The 23,147-nt window shown below is 34.7% G+C and overlaps 1 protein-coding gene across 1 annotated transcript; it reads left to right on the forward strand.

Moving 5' to 3' along the window:
• Window positions 1-1,779: 1,779 nt before the first annotated feature.
• Window positions 1,780-22,327, forward strand: LOC113500536 (aminopeptidase N-like). Its single transcript, XM_026881364.1, has 13 exons — window positions 1,780-2,517; window positions 6,606-6,779; window positions 10,362-10,679; window positions 11,405-11,594; window positions 12,340-12,596; window positions 16,454-16,646; window positions 17,114-17,300; window positions 18,184-18,281; window positions 19,113-19,301; window positions 19,890-20,068; window positions 21,365-21,487; window positions 21,742-21,826; window positions 22,184-22,327. The coding sequence occupies exons 1-13, from the start codon at window positions 2,036-2,038 to the stop codon at window positions 22,289-22,291; spliced, it is 2,583 nt and encodes an 860-aa protein (XP_026737165.1). The 5' UTR covers window positions 1,780-2,035; the 3' UTR covers window positions 22,292-22,327.
• Window positions 22,328-23,147: the final 820 nt, after the last annotated feature.

Consider the following 23,147-nt stretch of genomic DNA (forward strand, 5'->3'; position numbering starts at 1 on the left):
TAAAAAATCACATTTCTACATTGCCTCGGGTCTGGGTGTTTGTGGTACCTTCGTTGTATCTGAATTCCATAACACAAGTGCTTGAGCAACTTACTTTGGGTTCAGAACAATTGTATGTGATGTTGTCCGCATTTATTGTCCGCATTTACTTTATTATTGTTCAGATATTTTGACAGGAAGTGACAACACCACTATTAATGCTGTCAGCGTACCTGCCTGATTGAATAAAAATATGATCCAATTCCATTCATTGACACTCAATACATGACGTAAAAATAGGATCATTACATTTAACCGCGAGTGAGCGCAATCGTGGGCCGTCAAATCGGGGCGTAGTTGCTAAGTGCGCTCATCCCACACGACTTCCAGTCTTCCAGAATGCGAACCGACACCTTTTATGGTACCTTATTGCAATTGTGGAAGGGAGAGGCAGCTATATGCTGTGTATAGCGTTGTCACGCTTCAACAACTACTATAAGATCACTTTAAGATGTGGTTGTATGCTACCAGATCAATTGTCTAGCTGGTTCCCGTTATAAGCATTGTTAGGTGGTAATGCATGAATTGATGCGTGGGCTTACCCCGACAGACAGTCATTTATTTGTGATATCCAGTTTAGAGCGAAAAAGAAAAAGAAAACAATGTTAGTATTACCAGCCAGTATGGTAATGTGTATTACCATAGTACACGATATTTGTCACTTAGAGAAGAGTTTGGGAGATTAATGTGTATTATGCTGTTTTGGTTTACTTACTCCAGTTTTTATACATTTACTCAATGACCAAAACTTATTTAATACTGGTACAATAAATAATGGCTGCACAGAAAGCCGAGTGATATAGGTCGCCACGCCGAACGCACTGCTCGATGTCGCGGGTTCGATCCCCGCGTAGGTCAAGTATTTGAGTCATCCACAAATATTTGTTCTGTGATGTAAATTGAATGTTTTGACGTAAATCTTCCGCGGCACAAGGATTTATTTCTACAGTGATAAATTAACGCAATTAAAAATATTGCAGGACGTTTTTAAACAGAATTCAGTCATGTTTTGAATGTGATTTTTGCCTAGAAATAAAACTGTTTTCTTACGGAAAGGAAAAATCAATTGAAAATAAAATTGTTTGACGTGTTGAATGTTAGATGACGGTTTTGTACAAATAAGATAAAAATTAAAGGGGACTTCTACAATAAACAATATTTTGTTGTTTTTATATGTACGGAACACTAGACCATCTTTTATTTATGAAAGTTATTCATTTGTAAAAGAGTTACTTAAAACATGACATCTTTTAGTTTATAATATGATTGCATATAAAAAAAAACTTAGTAAGCTTACAAACATAGTAACGTCCATAGATTGTCGTAATTGTATTGTCAGTATTAGCTAAACAAAGTAGGAGGGATAGTTTTCGTTTTATGGATGCCATATTTGAAAACAAACAGTTGCACGCATAAAATGTTTTAGCCTTACATCACTATTATGATTTCATTTGCTTACACAGAAATATATGTAATCATGGCTTCAGTTCTATTTTTATATATTAATTATAATTGTAATTTAAAAGTATATGCAAATAACACGTGTTCGTCGAATATGAATAATGCAGTCGTTTCCATGGCATTGTAAACAAAGATTACTCTACAAAAATACAATTCTAAAGAAACCGTACCGAATTAACACTCGAGGGCAAGGCGAAGACATATTAAAATATATGCATAACCAGTTTAAGCTCACCTGTGACATTCTATTAAATTTCCTTCAAAGACCCGTCTCATGTATGGAGAGCGCGGGGTGTGGCAGGTCTAATTATATTTGTCATCAAGTCCGGCGCCAAGTTTCGATCTATGGAGAGGAACAACACTACAAGCATTTACGCGCGCGACGCGGTCGGACGTCCTAGAGCGCTCTCTTTGGCGGGAAATTCGAATTACGAACTATGACGTTATAAATAAAAGTCGCAGCACAAATCGCTTCACTTTTAAATTAAACTCATTGGCCGAATAGACGTACTCCTGTGTTAAAAAAAAAAACAAAATGTTGTTGAGAAAATTATTTCGCGCGGTTTTTGTTTTTAGTTTTTTTACTTTGTGTAGAGCAGACATTGTTATGGACGAAGAATGTTTGAATTATACAGTGTACCCAGTGAATTACGAACTGAATATCTATCCTTATGTGTACGCAGAAAGGTCGTATTTTGACTGTGACTTAACAATTACCATAATAGCAAATGCGCCAAATGTGATTGTGATTGATTTGGACGCCAGAGATTTGGAAATCGAAGGCGGGTCCATAAAGGTTTTGGATGGAAATCGTGATATTGTAAATGGCGCCCGGCCTTTTGAGTTCGACAACTTTACAAGTAAACTGCATATTTATTTGAAGGAGCCATTGAAAGTGTACAGTGGCAGTAACAAACAGTTTTATCATGTAAAAATCATGTACAGGAAATATGTGAAAACGGACAATACTGGTGTGTTCCTTGTCAAGTATTACGATGAGCAGAATAAAGGCTTTAAGTAAGTAATATTTTGAACACGTTGAAGCAGTAAAGAAATTGCTAGACTGGAATGTTAGACGTTGGGTTCAAATCCCAACAGCCTCATCTTCTTACTTATTTCCTATTTTCTTAGGTACTACTAGTACGCGTAAGTCATTTAACCCCGTTCTGGCTCTTAAACTCTTGTGACCTTTGTAACTGTTGTCCGAAATATTACCTTGTAAATGTAGTCGTGAAAATTAACACTAACAATGCATCACCAATCTATTATGATTCGTTGCTATGCAAAACATTCGTGCTAATATCTAGCTGGAAGGAAAATGTATTTATATCGTTGAAAAAAGTGCAGTTCTTTTTAGGGTGAAAACGGCCGACTCGCTCTTACCTGGTATCTTTCAATTGCAGAAATTCTTAAGACAAAGTTCTATGATAAAGAGGTAATTTCACGATACGAAAGTTGAAACTTCTGAAACTTGGTTACTTTTAACAATATTTTATTTTTTGTACAGTTTTAAGTGAAAGTAATAAGTCATGTTCGTTTCGTGGACGCGTATCTTACAATAAATATTGTTATATCTTTGAAGGATATACTGGTGCCAATTAAAGTCCCGAAAATTCAAATATACGTTTAATAGCAAAAATCAATGTTACACGGTCGGTGGTAAAGGGTAACAAGTATAACATTTCTTTTTAACTTTAGCTTCAGCGTTGATGTCTCATTGAGAATCTTTAATTTTAGCTTCTCAATGAGAAATCAATGCTGCACTGGCGCTTATCTTCCTACAGTTTTATTATCAACATCACAACATCAGCCAAATTGCTTTTTTTACACACTTATGACGTCATAGTTGTGTCATGTTTTAAAATTGTACCTAGAATTGTATCTCGGTCTCGGTCAGGTCAATGGCAAGTAAATATACCTAGTCCTACGATAATGAAGTAGTATTACCGAATTTGTCACAGTATTTATGCAGTATGCATAATTATAAATAATACGACATTTGTTCGAAGTGTGTGTGTTTTTATTGTATGTTGTTCTATTTAAACAGCTGGTTTTCGTTCTTGTGTGGGTGTTACTTAATAAAACATATTATTATCCGTTTTTTGTTAACTTGAACATTATAAATACAATTTGATTCATAGAATCCGTTCAAGTAAAAGTTTCATACAGAGAGAAATATCCAGAGGAGTGTGGAAAAGTATGGCACCCGCATATATTTGTCACCTAACAGATTTATGACTGGAACGAACTTTGCTTAACCTCGATCATTTTTTATTGTTTGTTGTTATAACAGCAACAGAAATTCATCATCTGTGATAATTTTAATTTCATTTCCATTTCCTAACTAACACGGCTTCTAAGGAACATCATAAAGACGATCAGACAGGGGTTCCTCAATAATACGGTTGAGTTTTTACCATTTTGGATTAAACCCTAAAAACCTATTAAACTCGAGTCGGTCAAGTGACACTGACAGTTCCTTACAAATGGGCCAAAGAAATACACAAAACATAATCTAACGTTAAATTTATGACCATACCCAACCGAAAAAAATCGCTGCAAAGAAACAATTACACATATCGATTAAACACTGTCCAACACAATTGGTCTATATTTTTGGCCCGTTTTAGATATTATCGAATTTCAATGACGTCATGTTAATTATTGCTAATTTCATTTCGCACAGCCTTGGTGTACATTGAATCAGTTCGTTCAATTAAATTACTTTTGTAATTATGTCATTGTCTGAACAAACCGATGCCGTACTAAATTGAATCATGTTGCATTGTTTAGGTACTAAAAGTTTAAACAATAGACTAAACTCTATTGGATGTTTTAAGTTGTAGCTCGTAAGCTGAATTAGTTTGTAAAGACATCGATGAAAATAGACAGCATGTTTTGGTGAAAACCGAAAATATTTGGAATGTCAGTTCCGTGTATTGAAATTGAAGAATTTCGTCAAGTACATATATGTATTTTCCATGTGATCTTTCATATCACAAGTATACGTAATATGAAATCTTGCAATTCTATTGTATATAATTTATTGGGATACGGGATTGTTCGTGGAATCATAAGTGTCGCGAGTTAAACTGACTTCAAGCTAGTCGGAAAATTCTAATAAACATGTGCTGTGAACAAACCGAAATTATATAAGAAAAAATTATACTTCTACTTATTTTTTATTTACTTATACATAAAATGAATGACAGACCAATATTTTAGAAAGCTGTTTATTTCCATTCACATAAACCATATCATTATTACAACTGGAGTCTATTAAAACACTACACATTGAATGTTACACCTACACAGGACTCATAGGTACTAGAATAGATAACAACATGACCAATGACCATTTGCAAATGACGAGTTTTTCATTAGAACTCGAGTCTTAAGGCCGAATACCATATGAGGTATCATTAGCCTTCTCACCCACGTGCAGTTTGTAGCATATTATTATGGTTAAAAACCGTAAATGATATAAGTTTTGTTTATGTCTAAGCGTTATTTGTTTAAATCATTTTTGGATTTGGTTTTATTTCTTTATTAGTTCGATAATTTAATTTCCGAGTGGGTTTGGTTGTAGGAGGCGTGTAGGAATATTAGTTACAGGGAAAGGACGCTTGCTCCAATATTTTTCTATGGTAAAAAGTATTTTTTTATAAGTGTTTAAAGAGTATAGGAGTTGGATATGGAAGGCGTAGGACCGGGAGTTGTGGCGTTACTTTAGATAGGAATATGTCCCGCAGTGGACGACGAGCAAATGAATATGTTGTGTAATTAAATAATTAAGACTCATTGATTGACATTAGAGTCATTTAAATCAATGCTCTTATATGGTTCTTCTTACAAAATTTCGAAAATACATAACTATGCACTATCGAAACGGGAAAACACATCTCCCTTTTCATGTCTCACGGTTGGGTGAAAACATTCAATAAGGCTGAATATGGCATAATTAACTTTACGAAGAAACGAATGTCTCGAGTTCAACTTACAATACATACTTACACAGTATGTTTGGTTAATTAGCTAAATAAATTGTCTGCCCATCGTCTCGGTTTGTTGGTCATGCCAAATGGGACATACGTTGTGTTGTAGTTTGAATGTTGATAGAGACATTCTCGAAAATATTTGCTCATATAAAAGTCAAAGGTGAAAATGGTTGTTTTATTTTTGGGAGATTTACTTTTTGATCGTTTAAAAATTTAGGTTCTAAGATTTTTAAAGTATTCGATGTTTTTTTTTAATACATGAAACGTTGAGCTCTTGAAACCTTAGGTATTCCTAGAAGAAGAGAAAGAAAAATAAACGTTCGAAATAATTAAGCGAAATGCGAAACAAAGGGAAGATGCAAATATAAACCATAACAATTATACCTACACAACAGTATAACAATGAAACATCTACGAATACAACAAAGGTATAATTTAATGTTGCCTATAGAAAATATCAAGTCCAAAAAAGAAATATTAAATAAATAACATTTTTAGTACACCCGCAACATACCCACACAGAAACTCTTCCGGAACGACATCTGGCCTTGGTTCATATCCATAACATACGGTCATACGGCCGGGTCATACTTGCCATAGCCGAGACTAGCAAACGAAAATGGAAAAGTACACATGGGCCACACACATTCTTTGTTTATTTATTGGTATTTGTACTTAGCTGTTCTCTCGAAATTAGTATCGCATACATTAATTATTGATTTTTAAGGTGTCAGTGGTGTCACTGATTTCGTTTTTCACACCATGTGCGTAAATATGAAAGATAAATGTTTCTGATGAAAATTGTTGATGCAATTAAGTTCCAAATCTGCATTGATATTGAACTAATTTGAAAAGACAATATCAAAAACAATAGTCAAAAAATTACATAACCGAATACACTTTGATGACTTTGAAGTAATAATGTATTTTTCCTTAAAAATAAAATAACATTATTTAATAAGAAAAGTTTTTTTATTAAATTAAATTTTCTTAGAATATCGATTTCAATATAATGAACTAAAACTCCTTTCATATTTTCCTTTTTCTAATACCAAATCAAACCTCCAAAAAAAAACCACTCTTAACATAATTTTTATCTCATTACAGATACCTATTCGCAACTCGGCTGTCACCGAACAAAGCCAAGTACTTCCTACCGTGTTTCGACAACCCGAGGTTCGAAGCAGTGTTCAAGTTCAAAGTGTACATCTTGAAGCGGCTCAGTGACCTTCAGTATACCAACACCAGCCTTGTGATAGCTGAGGAGCAGAGAAGAGACAAGTAAGGAACATTTATTTGACTGTTTGAGTCTCGTTAACACTGGCTACGATATGGGAGGCGGAGTGCGAGTAACACACCAAAAGTAACATTTATTAAAAATAAATAAAATTCAAAATATAAAAAAATAGCTTTTATAAACTATCTGTGCCGAGTAGTTGAGACCGTCACGCCAAACCAACTTTGGGCCTAGGCGGTATGACGCTGGTGTGATTCCTGCATAGGAAATGCGTTTGTGTAAACCACGAATGGTTATCCTGAGTCTGGGTGTGTTTGTGCATGTGACTTGAATGTTTGTGAAACTCCACGCGACCCGAGCTTTAATTTAAAAGAAAGGTTACGGTGATCGCAGTGATACTATTATAGTCGAAGACACTGGTTAGTCTCTTCCTGTTAACTTATATTCTATATATTGATTGTAATAATATTATTTTAATGTAATTTTAATTAATATATGTATATAGAATAGGTACATTGCAAAAATAAAGAGTCACACTACTCATTTGACTTAAAGTTTAGAGATCGACAGATCGACATTAATTTTAATCACAACAAGAGATCTCAATCATTAACTGCTGTAAGAGTCATGAGCAATTCTATAAATATACCATTATTGTAAACATACAGACTATAATATAATATTTCAAATACATAACAAATATTTTAACATAGCACATTTATAAACAGTCCCGAAATAAAGCAGTCTTGACCTTCAGCGCCACTAAGATCGCTTCACTAGACTCATTCATGCGACGTCATCAATTTCTTTTACTTCTGGTGTTTTACATACCTACCTACTTATTACCAAGCTGCCTATCATTTTGGAACTCCAGTGTTTATATGAAGCTGTTATTAAAGTAATTTATCTAATACTAGCTTTTGCCCGCAGGCCCGCCCGTTACACATTCAAAATGATTCTTTGAAATAGAACCATCCTTTTTGTTTTACCTGGTTATGAATGATCTATGTACCAAGTTTCGTCTAAATCCGTTCAGTAATTTTGCGTGAAAGAGGAACAAACATCTATCAGCTAAACTAACTAAACTTTTTATAATTTTACGATCTTAGTTATGAATTACGAAAAGAAAAATAAATAAATAGAAAGGCCAATAATCAAACGAATTCCATTCTACCCAAAAAATGTTTAAAATTCAATAAAGTTATCCGCTGAGAAGTTATAATATACTTAACTAGTTCGATACATTTTTTTTAACTTCACAAACATGTGTCGATACAATTGAAGTCCAGTTTTCCAAAACGGATCAAGATTTCTCCTCGCATCGCCATGTTGGGTGGTGGCTAATCGGAAATAGAAAATATTTTCAACTTTCCACTTTTTGCAGGGTGATTGAGCTTTAAAAGTATAAAGGTTTGGTGTTACTGCTAGCGACTTTGATCGTGTTATTTCTTGCCTATTTTTATAGTTCATGATTGATAAATTAAAGAAGCTAGTAAAATTAAGTAAAAGTAAAAAAATCGTTCATGTATGTATTTACTGCTAAGAAGTATTTTTCGATAAAAAAAATAAAAAGCTTTTGTCAAATGTGTTATACCAGGTCTTATGTAAGTATCTCATTGATAATTATTAAAAAAATGCTAAATAAAAAAGCAAGTCGCATTTAATTGATTAACAAAACATACAAATTATTTAAAATTGCATATATAAATAGAACTAGAGTTTCATCCAATTTTCCTAAAATTATATATTTTTAAAAAGAATTGGTTAATATCAAGCATGATGTACATATTATGTGTTTGATATAAACCACTTATTTGTACCTATATGTTATTAACCAATTATAATAACGTTCGCTAAACGCTGTCAGTCGAGCCGTGGGTTACTAGACATAAGTCCGTATAAGGCGCTCGCTCCAACTCTGGGCACTGAGAATTGTGTCAATTATTGTGGTCGAGACGTTCATGACCGACGTGTTGCGTACGCCTTATATTGAGAAATCTATGATGACGTACTTGGCAGCCAAAAAAAAATCATGTCGAGTAATTTCGGAAAAAAAGAAAAATGATTTAAATTAAATAAGAACATGGAAAGAATATTTGTTATATTTTTAATTATACTTTTAACCGAGACAAACTACAGAATGATGATTTATGATATCTAAGAATGATAAATTTATGACCACTTAAATATGGAACGAGAATTAAGCTGGCCAAAATAACAGCGACTTGATGTTTTGGAATTAAATTCGGAATAATTTTAAAATATAATTAAGAAATAATCCCAAATTAAATTATTTTCGGGTCTATACATTATGTCTAATAGACTATTAAAAACCAGTCTTTCCAAAAACAAACATTTGAATAGACTCGTTCTCCTTAAATAATAAATACGTCGTTAGGAAAACCTTTTATAGAAATCCTAAAATAGATCGGCTTATAACGAAGCATTGAATAGCGAATACTGAATATAAACACTCTGTATTTGTTACATATTAATATAGACTGGTATAAAAAGTTAACATTAGTCAGTTTGTTCAACACAATAAAGATTTGAAAACCAAATTTTACTTTTATTTGGCTGAATGATATAGGTTACTGGCTATAACCACTGCACGCAACGTGTCGCGAGTTCGATCCCCGCGAACGACAAACATTTTGTAATCTTATGCTTGTTCTATGTGCGGGAGTTTTATTTTAATGTACATAATCCCTACTAATATTATAAATGCGAAAGTAACTCTGTCTGTCTATCTGTCTGACTGTTACGCTTTCACGTCTAAACCACTGAACGGGTTTTAATGAAATTTGGTACAGAGATAGAGTTGACCTTGAGAAAGAACATAGAATAGTTTTTATCCCGGACTTTTGAAGAGTTCTCTCGGAAACGCGATATAACCGACCTCTATGCGGGCTAAGCCGCGGGCGAAAATCTAGTGTTATATAAAGTTACTTAGTGTTAGAAGTTCCTTTTAAAAAATCTTTAGACAAGAATATTTATGCTTGTATGATATTTTACAACAGTTTCGATATAAGGTAACATGTTAACACTCTAAAGTTGCTATAAACCGCAGATATCGCCACGGGTCAAATGAGTTAAGAAATCTTGTGGCAAAGGATCATAATATCACGATAAGCACCCACGTTCTCAGTTACAACTCCTTATGTCACAGTAGACGTATTTTAATACAGGACTGTTCTAGTTGTGAAAGAGACAGAGAGACGTCATATATAGCGCTGTCTCGCGTCCACGACTAGAATGTTATTTGTTTAAAAGATCGTGGTAGGTGTCAGACATCTGTTAATAGAGCTATTTGTTCTCGTATGCAGGTCATCCTCTAAACTGATCACGCGTAACCATTGTTCGAAATGTAATTATAATCTAAGTCATTTTTGTATGAATAAATGAATATTTTTATATGGACTTCGTTAATATGTAATGAAGGTACTAAATGGTCGTGTTGAATTGATTTGTTTGTATACAAATGGGTTTGTTTATCGACTCCTAAAAAGTATTCGCTTTGTTGGTGAGAAATAGTGACGTTAGAAAAGTTATGCTGAATTATTTTTGGTGTTTTTTTTTGAGCTAGCAATACATGGCCTGTTACAAATACTTTTTTCTCTTTCCAGTTTCAAAACCGAATACGTAGTCGTCGAATATGTGCCTTCTCCACAAGTGGGCTTGCATCAAGTCGGGTTCCACTACTCCCGATTTGCAAGTCTATCTGGGAAAGCTGAAAACACCAATGATACCTTCACAGTATGGGCTCCGATCGACGAACTACGAGATTTTAATTTCATACATAACTATGGACTGAAGATTATCAATCTGATTCATGAATACGCACAGTCTGATAGACGATTACTTCAAGGATCTATTAATGTTGTAGCCGTTCCCAGTGTTATAAATGGATATGAAATTGGAAGTTTTAATTTATTGACTATTGGGTAAGTAAATCGTATGTCAGACATACTACCACTACCTCCTAATAGTTGCGGTTACTTTGTGTGTCTTATGTTTTGCTTTCACTACTGAAATACGATCTTACGATATGTCATAAAAATTCCATTTTTTTTTAAAGAACTCTAGTGTTTCTTTTGCCAAAATGACTTCCCTTCTATTCTATTTTGTCATTTTTGACATGTTCAACATCAGACATCAATGTTAAAACATGAATCAAATTCTAAATTCGAATGTCTTCACGCTGATATTTTCACGGTCATTTTCTGTTAGTGCTAAAAATTATGACGAAATGTTTACTTTTCATACGCTCCGCACAAAAAAATTGTGCAAAATATTCTCAATGTCAGTAGGAAGATATCCCACATTTCCTCTATAAGAAACACTTGTAGAACTTGACCTATATTCTATAGTTAAGTACTTATATTTGCTCAAGGTCATACGATGAATAAGAACGAGCTATCGTCACCTGTTGGTATAAACTTATTATTACAACAGATGTAATGTTTCTTAGTAATATTATTTCGTGAAGTGTATATTATTCATATATTTATATGTAACTGCGAGTACAATAAAGTAGCTGGCCAGAACGGCTTTTCGGATATATTAAGAGCTCTTTAAACGAGACTGTTTTCGCTGTGGGAGTAATTCTCCGTCTTGCTTCTACAAAGAGCTACATTTAACAGAATATCTGCTTATTTTGAAATTACAGGGCCCATAAGATAGTATCCATCGATCAGTTTACCAGCATCAAACAGACTGAAGCTATGATGTTCGATCTGGCTCAACAGCTCAGCAGGATATGGCTCGGGAACCCCGCTGAATCGGAACGGACGAGATGGAAGGAAGAATGGTTCAAAGAAGGCATGGCTACTTACTTGGCTTATTACTTCTTGACGCAGGTAAGTGGGTGATAGTAAAATCATCTTATACTGCCTTTTATTAAACTCCTAAGAAGCGGGAGAGACTTGGATGGTAAATTAATTTGTGGAGAACTTCAAATTCATTTCACGCTTATCCGATTCGTATCTTCAACCTAAACTGTAAGAGTCACTAGTTCGTCTTGGCCTTTTTGCTTTGAATTATTTCTATTGATCACATTTTTGTTAGCCAAGGGAATTATCAAAATGAAATGTGAGATATTAAATAAAACATACTCGAAATAACGACTGTTACTAATATTTATTTACAATATCTTATGAGTAAAGAGAACTAACAGATCTACATTGTAGTCTACGAATAGAAATAGCCTAAACCGATATCCTTGGTTAATCTCGCGGCTATTCTAATATGACGTGCTGCTTGTATAATATTATCATAATTTGATTTATGGACGATTTAAACAATTTCCAATTTCCTTTTCCTAACAAACCCTCTTGAATTGACGAATTGAGATAAAAAACAAAAGATGCAAATGTTAAAGTACATATTTTAACCTACATAAGTGAAAAAAAAAATCATGGAATTTAAGACCAGTATAAAAACCGCTCATTGGTGACAAAATCGGTTTTATTTATGTTTATGTGTGACATAGACCAAAATGCAAACGACTGAGTATAAGGAAGAAAGGTTGAAACACACTTATCTCGAAAAAACATTTCTAATAGAATATTTAATAAATGAGAAAATTTTCACTCACATTTCCAGTACAACCATGGACTACCCACTGAACACAATCGCCCCATATCCTCATATGGTCTTCAGATGAAACACAAAGCGATGGCCATCGACTGGCATCGAAGCACACCAGCGTTGGACACGTTTAACACGTCATTAGCTATAGAGATACCATCAAGGTACAGAGAGCTGGTGATGATGAAGACAGGGGCTATATTGTGGATGTTGGAAAACTGGGTGCAGTCTTCAAAGTTTCATCAGGCTTTGGTGAATTATATTAAATCTAGGTAAGTTTCAAATGATATTTGTTCAATTAGATCATGCAGGTTTTTAACAGAGTTTTAAATGAAATAACGTAAAAGTACATCGTAATTTGTTCCTTTTAGGCCTTAGCCTAAGTCCTATTGATATCGTCTTTAATTACACTAGGTTTTATCGAATGTTTTATTTGATTTTCAACAACTCAAAATTCCATAATGTTTCCATAATGTCTGTTTATAGCCAATCACTTAAGGTCCAGTTTCACCATACTCTGTTTGTTAAATCATAATCGGTCATTTACTAATGGATTGTTAATAGTTAACGGTCTGTTATGTCGTCATGTGTCCCACGGCAAAAAGTTAACAAGGCATTAGTAAATCTGCCATTTAACTGAATGACGGGCAAGTCATTCGCTCTTATTTTAAGCAACCAGATTGAAGTGCTCGCTTCCGACGTGTATTTATATGGAATTGGACGACATTTTACAAAGTCGTATAATACGTCGTTTGAAATGAAATGTCAAGGTATCTAGGTGTTGTTTACGTTTTGATTAGTTGTGTTCGGTTTGTTGCGGTGTAATTTTTTCGCGATTTTTTGAAATAAAAAAATGTCGAAGAAGACACGTGGACCGAATTTTACCACACACGAAAAAGAACTCCTGATAGAATTAATTTCACGGCATAAGGATATCGTGGAAAATAAAAAAACGGATGCCGTGACCAGTGCAACGAAAAATGAAGGGTGGAAGAAACTGGCAGAAGAATTTAATTGTTTAAGTTCTTTTCACGTGCGTCACGTTGAGCAATTAAAAACCTGCTGGGACAACATCAAACGCACCACACGGAAAGACAAAGCCGCTGCCAAAAAAAATATTTTTTTAACTGGTAGGTGACACAGCTATTTGTTTTAAAACATGAACTAGCTAGGCCTGAAAACAAGAAGAACACAATATGCTACAGCTAGGCACATCCAATGCTTGTACGGTATAGCCGAGTGGTTAAGGTCATCACGCCAAACCCACTGTGCGCCGCGTGTCGTGGGTTCGATTCCCGCGTAGTACAAGCATTATTTTGAGTGATTCACAAATGCTTGTTCTGAGTCTGGGTGTCTTTTTGCATGTGAATTGTATGTTTGTGAAACCCAACGACACAGGGATTAAATTCCTTAGAGCAATAGTCGTTTTTAAAAAGAAAAGTGTATAGATTTATTCCGAGAAGTCGTGCTAAGTATTGTGTTTCTTTGCAGGAGGAGGCAAGCCTGACATTCCACCACCAGGACCACTTCAAGGACAAGTGGAAATGTTACTTGGCCCAACTTTGGATGGACTTGATAATCCTTATGACTCTGATATACATTTCTCAGATCAGGAACTTCGTAATTCAAATACTGAAATTGAAGTTCTTAATAAAAAGTATATTTATGTGTTATATTTTTATAGTAACTTTAATTAACATAATATTATACGAGGTAATTTTTTTATTTATTTACCAGGATGATATCGAGTCTGGGGTCGTTCTGGGATCACAGACAGTACTCAATGCCAATGCGCCTTCTTCACCAATATTTAAAGATTCCAGTATGTCTCAGAAAAACAAAGGCATTATTCCAACTGAGGTGGGTAAAAATATTTATGTAGGTACTGGCAGACAAGTGGCTTTTATGGCCATTATAATTATGAAATAATTAATTACAATAATTTTTCTATTTTTTTTTAGAAAGTGGAAAATAAAAAGTGGAGCAGTTGGACTCCAAGAGATTTGAAAACTAAAGTGTCGACTACACTTTCCGGCAATAAAGAACTTTCGACATCAACATGGCTGCACCGAAGAAGGCCAAAGACTTCTTTGCAGGACAAAGTCCTGCAAAGCAAATTATTACTTATTGAAAACATGTTGAAAAATACCCAAAAAGAAGCTGCCCTAAAGGAAGAAATTTTACGAGAACAGTTAAAACAAGAAAAAATTAGAACGGAGAAATTGGAAATGGAACTTGAAATGTTAAAAAAAAATATATGATTTTCGACTTTTTATTTTATTTTACAAACGAATTTAATTAAACTAATACACCACATTATGTTTTTATTCTTTAGTTACATTTATGAATCATGTTTTTATTTGTACTTAAGATTTTTTCATTTGTACTTAAGGTACTAACTGTTTTCGGTCTATAAAATTTAATGCAGTTAAAATAAAGACATCATAACAACTAATAATTATAAATCAATTATGAGATGCATTTAAATGTAAACTTTTAAAATAATTATTTATTAGCTCTCTTCGCTTAGGATTTATATCTCTCATAACTCCATTATTTCTTTGTTCCCTGATATGGCCCTGACGGAACAAATCTTCCCATGGCATAATTAACTCAAGTTCAGGATCATCTGGTGGTAACTCTTCCTTTCCCTTTATTGCAATATTGTGCAGTATTCCCGTTGCAACAATAACAGCAAGACATTTTTTCACTTGTATCTGCATCCCCAAGGCAAGTACAGGGAATCTTCGTTTCCACACCCCAAACATGCGTTCAACAGGATTTCTGCTTCTGATTTGAGCCTCATTATATAGTATATCCTCTGGGGTTTGTGGATTGTCCAGTGGCATCATGATATAAGGCCGATTCATGTACCCACTATCAGCCAATAATACAGCATCCCTATACTTGCCGCTTTCGAACAAAGCATTCCTGTAGGAAGCGTTCCAAATAGTTTGGTCTTGGCTACTGCCAGGCCATCTTGCCACCAAATCTAAAATTTCTAAATTTGCACTGCAAATCGCTTGCACATTTATGGACATGTAGCCTTTCCGGTTCCTAAAATATTCTGCATTTACCCCACCAGGGGAACGAATCCGTACATGTGTACAATCTAGAGCACCCAAAGCTTTTGGAAATTTTGCAATATTATAAAAATTCAACTGAGTTTTCCTTATCTCTTCCACTGTGTCTGGGAACTTGATACAATTGCGGCTTAATGAGGCTATTGCAGCAGTGACTCTGTGTATGATTCTGTGAGATGACGATTTACTTATACCGCAATAATCACCAACTGATATTTGTTGGGAGCCAGTCGCATAGTATCTCAAAGTCAAAAGAAGCTGATTTATGGGTGAAATTGATTCGTTTCTGAAACAAAATAAATGATTAATTTTATAAAACATTCATGTATTGAATAAGCCTTATAAATCTTACCTGTATTATGTAAATCTGTGTTCGTAAAGTTATAAGGTTGTAGGTGGATATAATCAAAATATCACACATGATAAGATGGGTTGTATAAGTGCATAAAAATACTACTCAATGATTTCTTGCATTTCATAACGTACATGATGGTCTTAATTAATTAATAGACGACTTACCGATCTGATGGATATTCTAATTTATCTTCGATCAACTGGAGAATATCAAGGGTCATATCTTTTGATAAACAAAACCTGGTACAGAAATCGACATCATCGTATTCTTCGAAATAGCAATGACGATCTTTAAAAATTCTGGGACGTCGTACAATTCCATCTAAGCAATCTAAATTTTCTAAAATGTTATTTGCAAAAATAAAATTATATGCAGCGTCCATTTTGACGTGACTTTGACAATCTGTTAGTGTCTAACAGACGTCTTGACCGGTGATTAGATTTAATGCCTTGTTAAGCGAAGTTAACAGACGTTTAGTCGTGGTGGGACACTCGATAACTTTAACAGTCCGTTATCTGTCTTAACAGACCGTTAAATATTTAACAGAGTATGGTGAAACTGGACCTAAATCTGCCATTAGTTTGTCTAACATTTAAATTCGGTTAATATTTGACTGAACTGTAACATTTTGTATCTATTCTATCCTTGTAAATAAAAGAAACAATCTTGATTTTTTCTTTTACATTTGCAGAAGGGGCAAATACATTTCCTTGGAAGACTTCACAACGAACTTAGACCGCAAAACGATTGAATGCCTTCATCAGTTTTTCAACGGTTCCACAGCATCCCGTATCTTGGGATCCTGGTTCAGACGCCGCGGTTACCCGGTCATCAATGTTCAAGTCTTGAGGGATAGGACGCCTAATGCTGTGCTATTAAAACAGGTTTGTTACGTTTCTATTATTGCTTGGGCTTCTCGTTTACCTGTGGTTTGCCAAAATGCTTGGTAATGTTACTTTACTCTTGTAAGATCTAATTTGTATTTATTAGGGCATTTTGAGTCACTAGCTACAAAGCTAGAGTCAACAAAGTCTATAACAATATTTTATAACCATGTGTTTTTATAGTTCGGTTAGGGACACCTTTTTGTCAGGCTCATCTTTAGTACCTACCTATAATAGAACGATAAAACTAACAATCATATTATTTATTGTCGTAACAAATTTATATTTAAACGATAAATTATCTTAGGTAATCGTTTAAACGTTTTCTACTATCCTTATTTCATCTAACTTCTAAAAACTAAATTCAAGGTTATAATACAGCACTTTTTAAAGTACAAAATAATATAACAGACAGCACTCAGAGCTGCCCACCCTTCATCATTCATACAATTTTCTCTCGTTTCCAGAGACAATTCAGTTTCACCCACGAGAACCGCGACGACTCGGACTACCTGATCCCCATCTCTTACGTCATCCAGCATCACCAGAACTGCTACAACTGCTATCGTCCGAGGTTCACCATCGGAGCCCAAACCTACACCTTCAGCGAAAACTTGAATGATGGATGGATTCTACTTAATAGAAATGCATCTGGTATGTAAAGTTCGATCTTAATTCAAAATCAGGTCTATAAAATTAGAACGTTGTAGGCAGATTTTATAAGGATTTGGTTATGAATTTAGCAAATTTTAGAGGTTAAGTCTATAGGCTATAAAATGTGCCATGAATAATTGTCCATTTTATGTGACAACGCAAATGGACCAAATGGACTTGACCGAAATTTTGTTTATTTTTGCATCCAAAAAAAACTTGCGCTAACCAATATGTGTGTATTAAGAAAATGTTACGATTGTATTTATAAACTTCAAAAGCATCAAAATGACAAAGCTATAAATCCAAACCATTAATTGAGTCGTAATAGCAACGACTAATAATAAAAACGAATGATCTTGACTAGTCCTTGGCTTAGCAATGAATCTATTTGTGTTCGTAACCCACGCTCAGAACAGCACTATTCGCAATGCATTTGCAAATGAATTTTTAATGTGTTTACAATTTAACATTCTATGAAACTATGTGGATGCAGACCGTGGGTTCTGATGTGGCATTTATTATTATCACTTCAAGGTGCTTTCAAGCTGACCATTTTATTGTTAAAGAAACAATTTAAAGAAATACGAAATATTTTGTAATATGACAATGTCCATATGAGACTATTATGGGAAAAATAAATAAAAATTTTCTCATTTACAAGTATCATTATGGCAAAACTGACAATTTTTGGGTTGCATACCCAAAGTATTAAAGCGGAACTGGAATTTAAGTTTTCACAATTATATATTTCTAAAGTCGCCATTACAACAAAACCTAAAAATATGAAGGATATTATTACGGCAGTCCGGATTTTTTTGTATCGCTATGAAGACGATTTCATATAGATCATTAAACACCAAGAATTACTTAAATTCGGTTTCAGGTTACTATCGGGTCAACTATGATGCAGATACTTGGAGGATAATAGCTAAGACGCTGAAGGAAAATATAGGGTCCATTCATGAGATGAACAGAGCCCAAGTAAGTAGTAAAATCAAAATATTCCATAGTTATAACTTTTGCATAGTACCCGAGTGTGTACAGTGATTTCCCCATTCATATTGAAGTATTAAAATACTACTAAATTTAAAAAAACTAAAAAACACGCTTTTTATAGAAAACAGAACTAAAAATAGAAAATAAATTTAAAAAAGCGTGGGGTGCATGGTGTCAATGGTTATAAATATTTTATTGTGAGATATGAGTAGAGTAATTATCATTTCGATAATATCTTAAAAAGCACCCCACGCCTTTTTTAAATTTCTTTTTTAGTTCGGTTTTCTATAAAAACCTTGTTTTTTTAGTTTTTAAACTATTATTTATTTTCTACTTTTTAGTTTGGTTTCTTTCGCATTGCTGACAGCAAACTTTTTCATTTGATACCCATATCATGGGGGTAGATTTCAAACAGCCAGTCCGCCATCTTGGGGAGGCCGCCATATTGGATTTGTAATGACTTTTCTTAGCTAGTCATGCATTGTCATCAGAACTCAGGGCGTGTGCAAAATTTCATCTTAATCGAAGACCGGGAAGTGGGTCAAATTAAGATTCCAAGATTTTTTACATACTTACAAGTGAAGCTAATAAAAGCGTGTTAAAAATAGACATCAAAATCTGTTGAAAGGAATGGAAAGGCTGGCTAAAACTTCTTCAGGAGCAAAATTCACTAGGATAAATTATAAACATTGCTTTTAATTGTTTAGTCGTTATGTAGTCATCAGCTCCAATCCAATACGTTTTAAAGTGATTTTAATATGGTCGCGAAAATGTGAAAATCATGCATTTTTCTTACACCTCGAAAACTTATTTCAGATCGTGAACGATGTGTTCGCTTTATACGTGGCGGGAGATCTAGACTTCCAGCTCGCGACGGAAATTCTAGACTACTTGGACCTAGAACGAAGTCCCGTTGTATGGGACTCCGTGATATCCGGCTTCGATTTACTGACCATCGAAGGTGCGGGCTGTGGGATGACCAAACATGTGTATTGGGAATGGGAGGTAAGAATATTTTATAGTAGTGAATCTTTTTTGACTTAAGAGCTCTCGTTATATTGAATCGAGTTTACATAAACAATCAAGTCAAAGTAAGACAACCAGACTCAGGACGCGTTTGTGGTAGAATTTGATACGGGCAAAAATTTAAAATTCTTCATGTCTTTATTATTAATGTAGGTCATCTACCTGTTGTTGAAATTAAATTACCATTGCATTGGCAGCGTACATAGGTTGAAGAAAACAACGTTAATTCGATGTGTTATGAGTCTTTCATTTATTATGTTCAGATAATTTTACGACCTCCGTGGTCGAGTGGCGCACGCACCGGTTTCAAGGTGTCGCTAGCTCTGAGGTCCTGGGTTTGATCCCCGGTCGGGTCAATATAAAAATTCACATTTCTACATTGTCTCGGGTCTGGGTGTTTGTGGTACTTTCTGAATCTGAATTCCATAACACAAGTGCTTCAGCAACTTACTTTGGGTTCAGAACAATGTATGTGATGTTGTCCGCATTTATATATATTTATATAAAAAAAACTCGTTCTTTAAAAATAAAAAGTGTCATATAATCATGCCACGAATATATTTCCAGAATTTCATGATGAAGAAGGTGTCGACGATCTTCCAGCAGCTGGTGCAGAGTAAGGACTCGCAGGTGCTGACGCGGCTGTTCCGCAGCGCGGTGGTGCAGCTGTCGTGCGCGCTCGGCGGGGACGCGTGCGCCGCGCACGTGCGCCGTCTGCACGTCGAGCACCGCCGCGGGAGGCATGCGTGAGTACCCGCGCGGAGAGGGGCCCAGCGGGGGAACTGCAGAAGAGGTTATGTTGCACAGCCTCCAGAGTCGATCCCATTCGCGTAAATGATAGTACAGTGCTATAGTGAGGTATAAGGACAACGGGTTTGTCTCGTCGCACTTCGATATCAGGAGTTTCGGCTTGCGAAACCGGTGGGGCTTAGATAGAAGTAAACCTCCCACAACTATACACGTTTGTAGAGAGGGGGTACGGTATTTTAACGTACCGCCTGACACAGATGCTGAACGGACACGATGCCTTCGGGCACTACCTGTGTCGGGTTGCCCGAAGGGAGGTCACCACAGTGCAATGACGCGGCTGACATCACACGTCACGCGGGAGCCGCGCGGGGCGGTACAGTTCCCGGCACGAATCCTGAGCGCTGACCTTCACCTGCGCAGAAGTGATACTTTTGTGTCCCTTTTGCGGTATGAGATGAGGTGGGGGGCGGTTGATTCCTCAAGACGACGAGTACGCGCAATTGATTGGCGTTTTATTTTTTCCTCTTCCGCCAAGCGCTCAAGATCCGTGCCGATAACTATAGCTAGTGTTGGACTAGCTGTGGAGGAGAGAGGACTGGATGTCATGGCATTTTCAAATTTGTGCTTATACTTGGCAGTGGACCGCGATCTGTGTCAATTGAATATTAGTCAACTATTTAATAACGGTTTACTCACGCTATTTTTTCACGAATTGCAAGGCTACTTTCAGCGGTCGTGCATGGGATGCGTAGCTCCGCGCTCCAGTCAACCTTTTGTGACACAAAGTACTTCTCTCTCACTAAAACGGAAGTTTTATCCAGACTACAGCACCATGTCCCAGCATAACAGTCATAACAGACATGTTCTGCCACTGCCTGCTTAGAGGCGGCCAAGCCTTTCATCCTCTTTTCTCGATTTCCCCAATATAGCATAGGTCGCAATCACACGGTATATTGTATATACACGTTATATACTCTCACTGAACTCCTAAAAAATCCTTATCTATAGAAAAGCAAATCATCTACCGCTATTGCCAGACGGTTGATTGATTGTCTTGTTGCTGATCGGCATAATAAGCGACCTATGTTAACAATGGCCCTATTTAGGCAAGATAAATAGGCGAGAGTGTGTTCTGCTTCCTCCAGACTTTTACAAATCTCATCAGCTCTCTAGCAATCTCTCGCGCTCTACTACGCCGTACCCTGGTTCAGAGCAATCATTCATCATAAGAATCTAAAAATTCTAAACAATTTGTAAAAAAGTAAATAAATCATTATCTTTACATTTTCCAGCTTGTTCCCGGACTGTCGGTTGGCGTACTACTTCGTGTTGGCTAACGAGACCTTCAGCAGCACGTATTCAAGGAAACTGAACGCTATCGAACAAGATGACAAGACTATCGCTGATCGGAAAATGTAAGTATAAAAGTTAGGTATTTCCAAAAGTCCCTTTTAATAAAGGAGGGAACATATTCTTAAGACGGATTTACTCTGGGTCCTCGAATTGTGTAAAACAACGTTCCGAAAGTCATTTCAATAGAAGTGTATGTACAAGTCAAAATATGTTCTGAGTAGATTAAACTGTATGTCAGTTTAATCTGGGTATCATCATCCAAATTTTAATAAAAATCTAGGGTAAATCTACAGATTTTTAAACTAATTTCTTTCAGCCGGGACAAAAACAGATTCATGGCTAAGATACCTATTGGGGAACCGAGACCGATGCCCATCGTGATGTCAACTACTACAATTAAGGTAAGAATTGTATGCATATAAATTATCTTAGAAATACAACTTCATTTCTTGTTTAGCTTTCGTTTAAAATAATTTAGCTACGCTTCAATTTAAAATTTTATATGCCTACCAACGATGACGCCGACGATTCTTTTCTTCTTTTCTTGATGCCTATTAATGATACAACGAAACCATTAAAGCTTCAATAGTACTTAAGTTTGGACTAGGTTACTAGAAGATTAAACTTTTCAAGTCCGTTTTTTTACGCGTCGTTTTTTAACGCTGTATGAAAATATGTATATGATATTTATGAAATCTATCTGATGGACAAATCGTTCTAAATATAATAAGTAATATTCATATTTATCCTCCTTACAGCCATCTGAAGCAGTTCCAGAAAAGCTTGTACCAGGCAGTGCCTCTGCAACCGTGTATTCCGTATCAGTGCTATTTATTATAATATTAATTAATACCTTTATAAGATAAATTAAAAAAAAAACATTTTAGAAGTAAGTTTTTGTACAAAAGTGATATCATTTAATTTATTATTTAGGTTTATAGATATTTATAACTCGAATATCAAATAAAATGAAATAAATTTTAAAGTGTCTCTTCATTTATTTATTTTTTATAGAGACTGCTGCTGCCTGCCTTACTATCAATAAAAGATTTAAATTTAAATTTACAAGAAATTTGAATGTGCCTTACGAAAATTGTTATTTTTGTTTTATTTATCTTCCGCTACATCGTATTTATTTTGTTCCTTGTCTAAGAACATAATTACATTCCTCCGTCTATGGTCTGTAATAATAAAAATTATTTATTTTTAAATAAAAACGCATATATTAAATATAATAAAAATTACGATAAGACTATTTAAATGTCTTCAATATAATTTTACAAACGGTTTAATTCTAGTCATAATGAGGTATTTGTAGACGATGAAAATAAAATATAACACTAGTTTTAACCAATAATATATATTTTTATTCTTTTTATAAATGCAATATGTACATATTTCATTTCATTGTGCCTTAATATTAACATAATTTATTCCTATCTAATTATAACGATTATTTATTAAATATAATAAATTGATTATTGTAATAAATGTTTTACAAGATTATTTTAAGTTTTATTTCTATTTAAAAATAATACTAAATGTGGGGTATGAGGACGCATTACCACACATTTAGTTACTAAAATTACATTAACAATACTAAAAATTATTAACTAATATTGAGTGAAAATGCAGTAAAAAACTTGTCATAATACTAATTAAACTTAACTTACAAAAACCAAAAAGTATACTGTAACATACTTGTACAAATTAATACTATAA

Source organism: Trichoplusia ni, chromosome 14 (genome assembly GCF_003590095.1).
Source record: "Trichoplusia ni isolate ovarian cell line Hi5 chromosome 14, tn1, whole genome shotgun sequence".
NCBI classification, from domain to species: domain Eukaryota; kingdom Metazoa; phylum Arthropoda; class Insecta; order Lepidoptera; family Noctuidae; genus Trichoplusia; species Trichoplusia ni.

Coding starts and splice junctions, on each gene's coding strand:
- LOC113500536 (XM_026881364.1), top strand. CDS start 2,036: ATGTTGTTGAGAAAATTATTTCGCGCGGTTTTTGTTTTTAGTTTTTTT. Junction 11,595..12,339: donor CTTATTACTTCTTGACGCAG/GTAAGTGGGTGA, acceptor TCACATTTCCAG/TACAACCATGGACTACCCAC. Junction 18,282..19,112: donor ATGAGATGAACAGAGCCCAA/GTAAGTAGTAAA, acceptor AACTTATTTCAG/ATCGTGAACGATGTGTTCGC.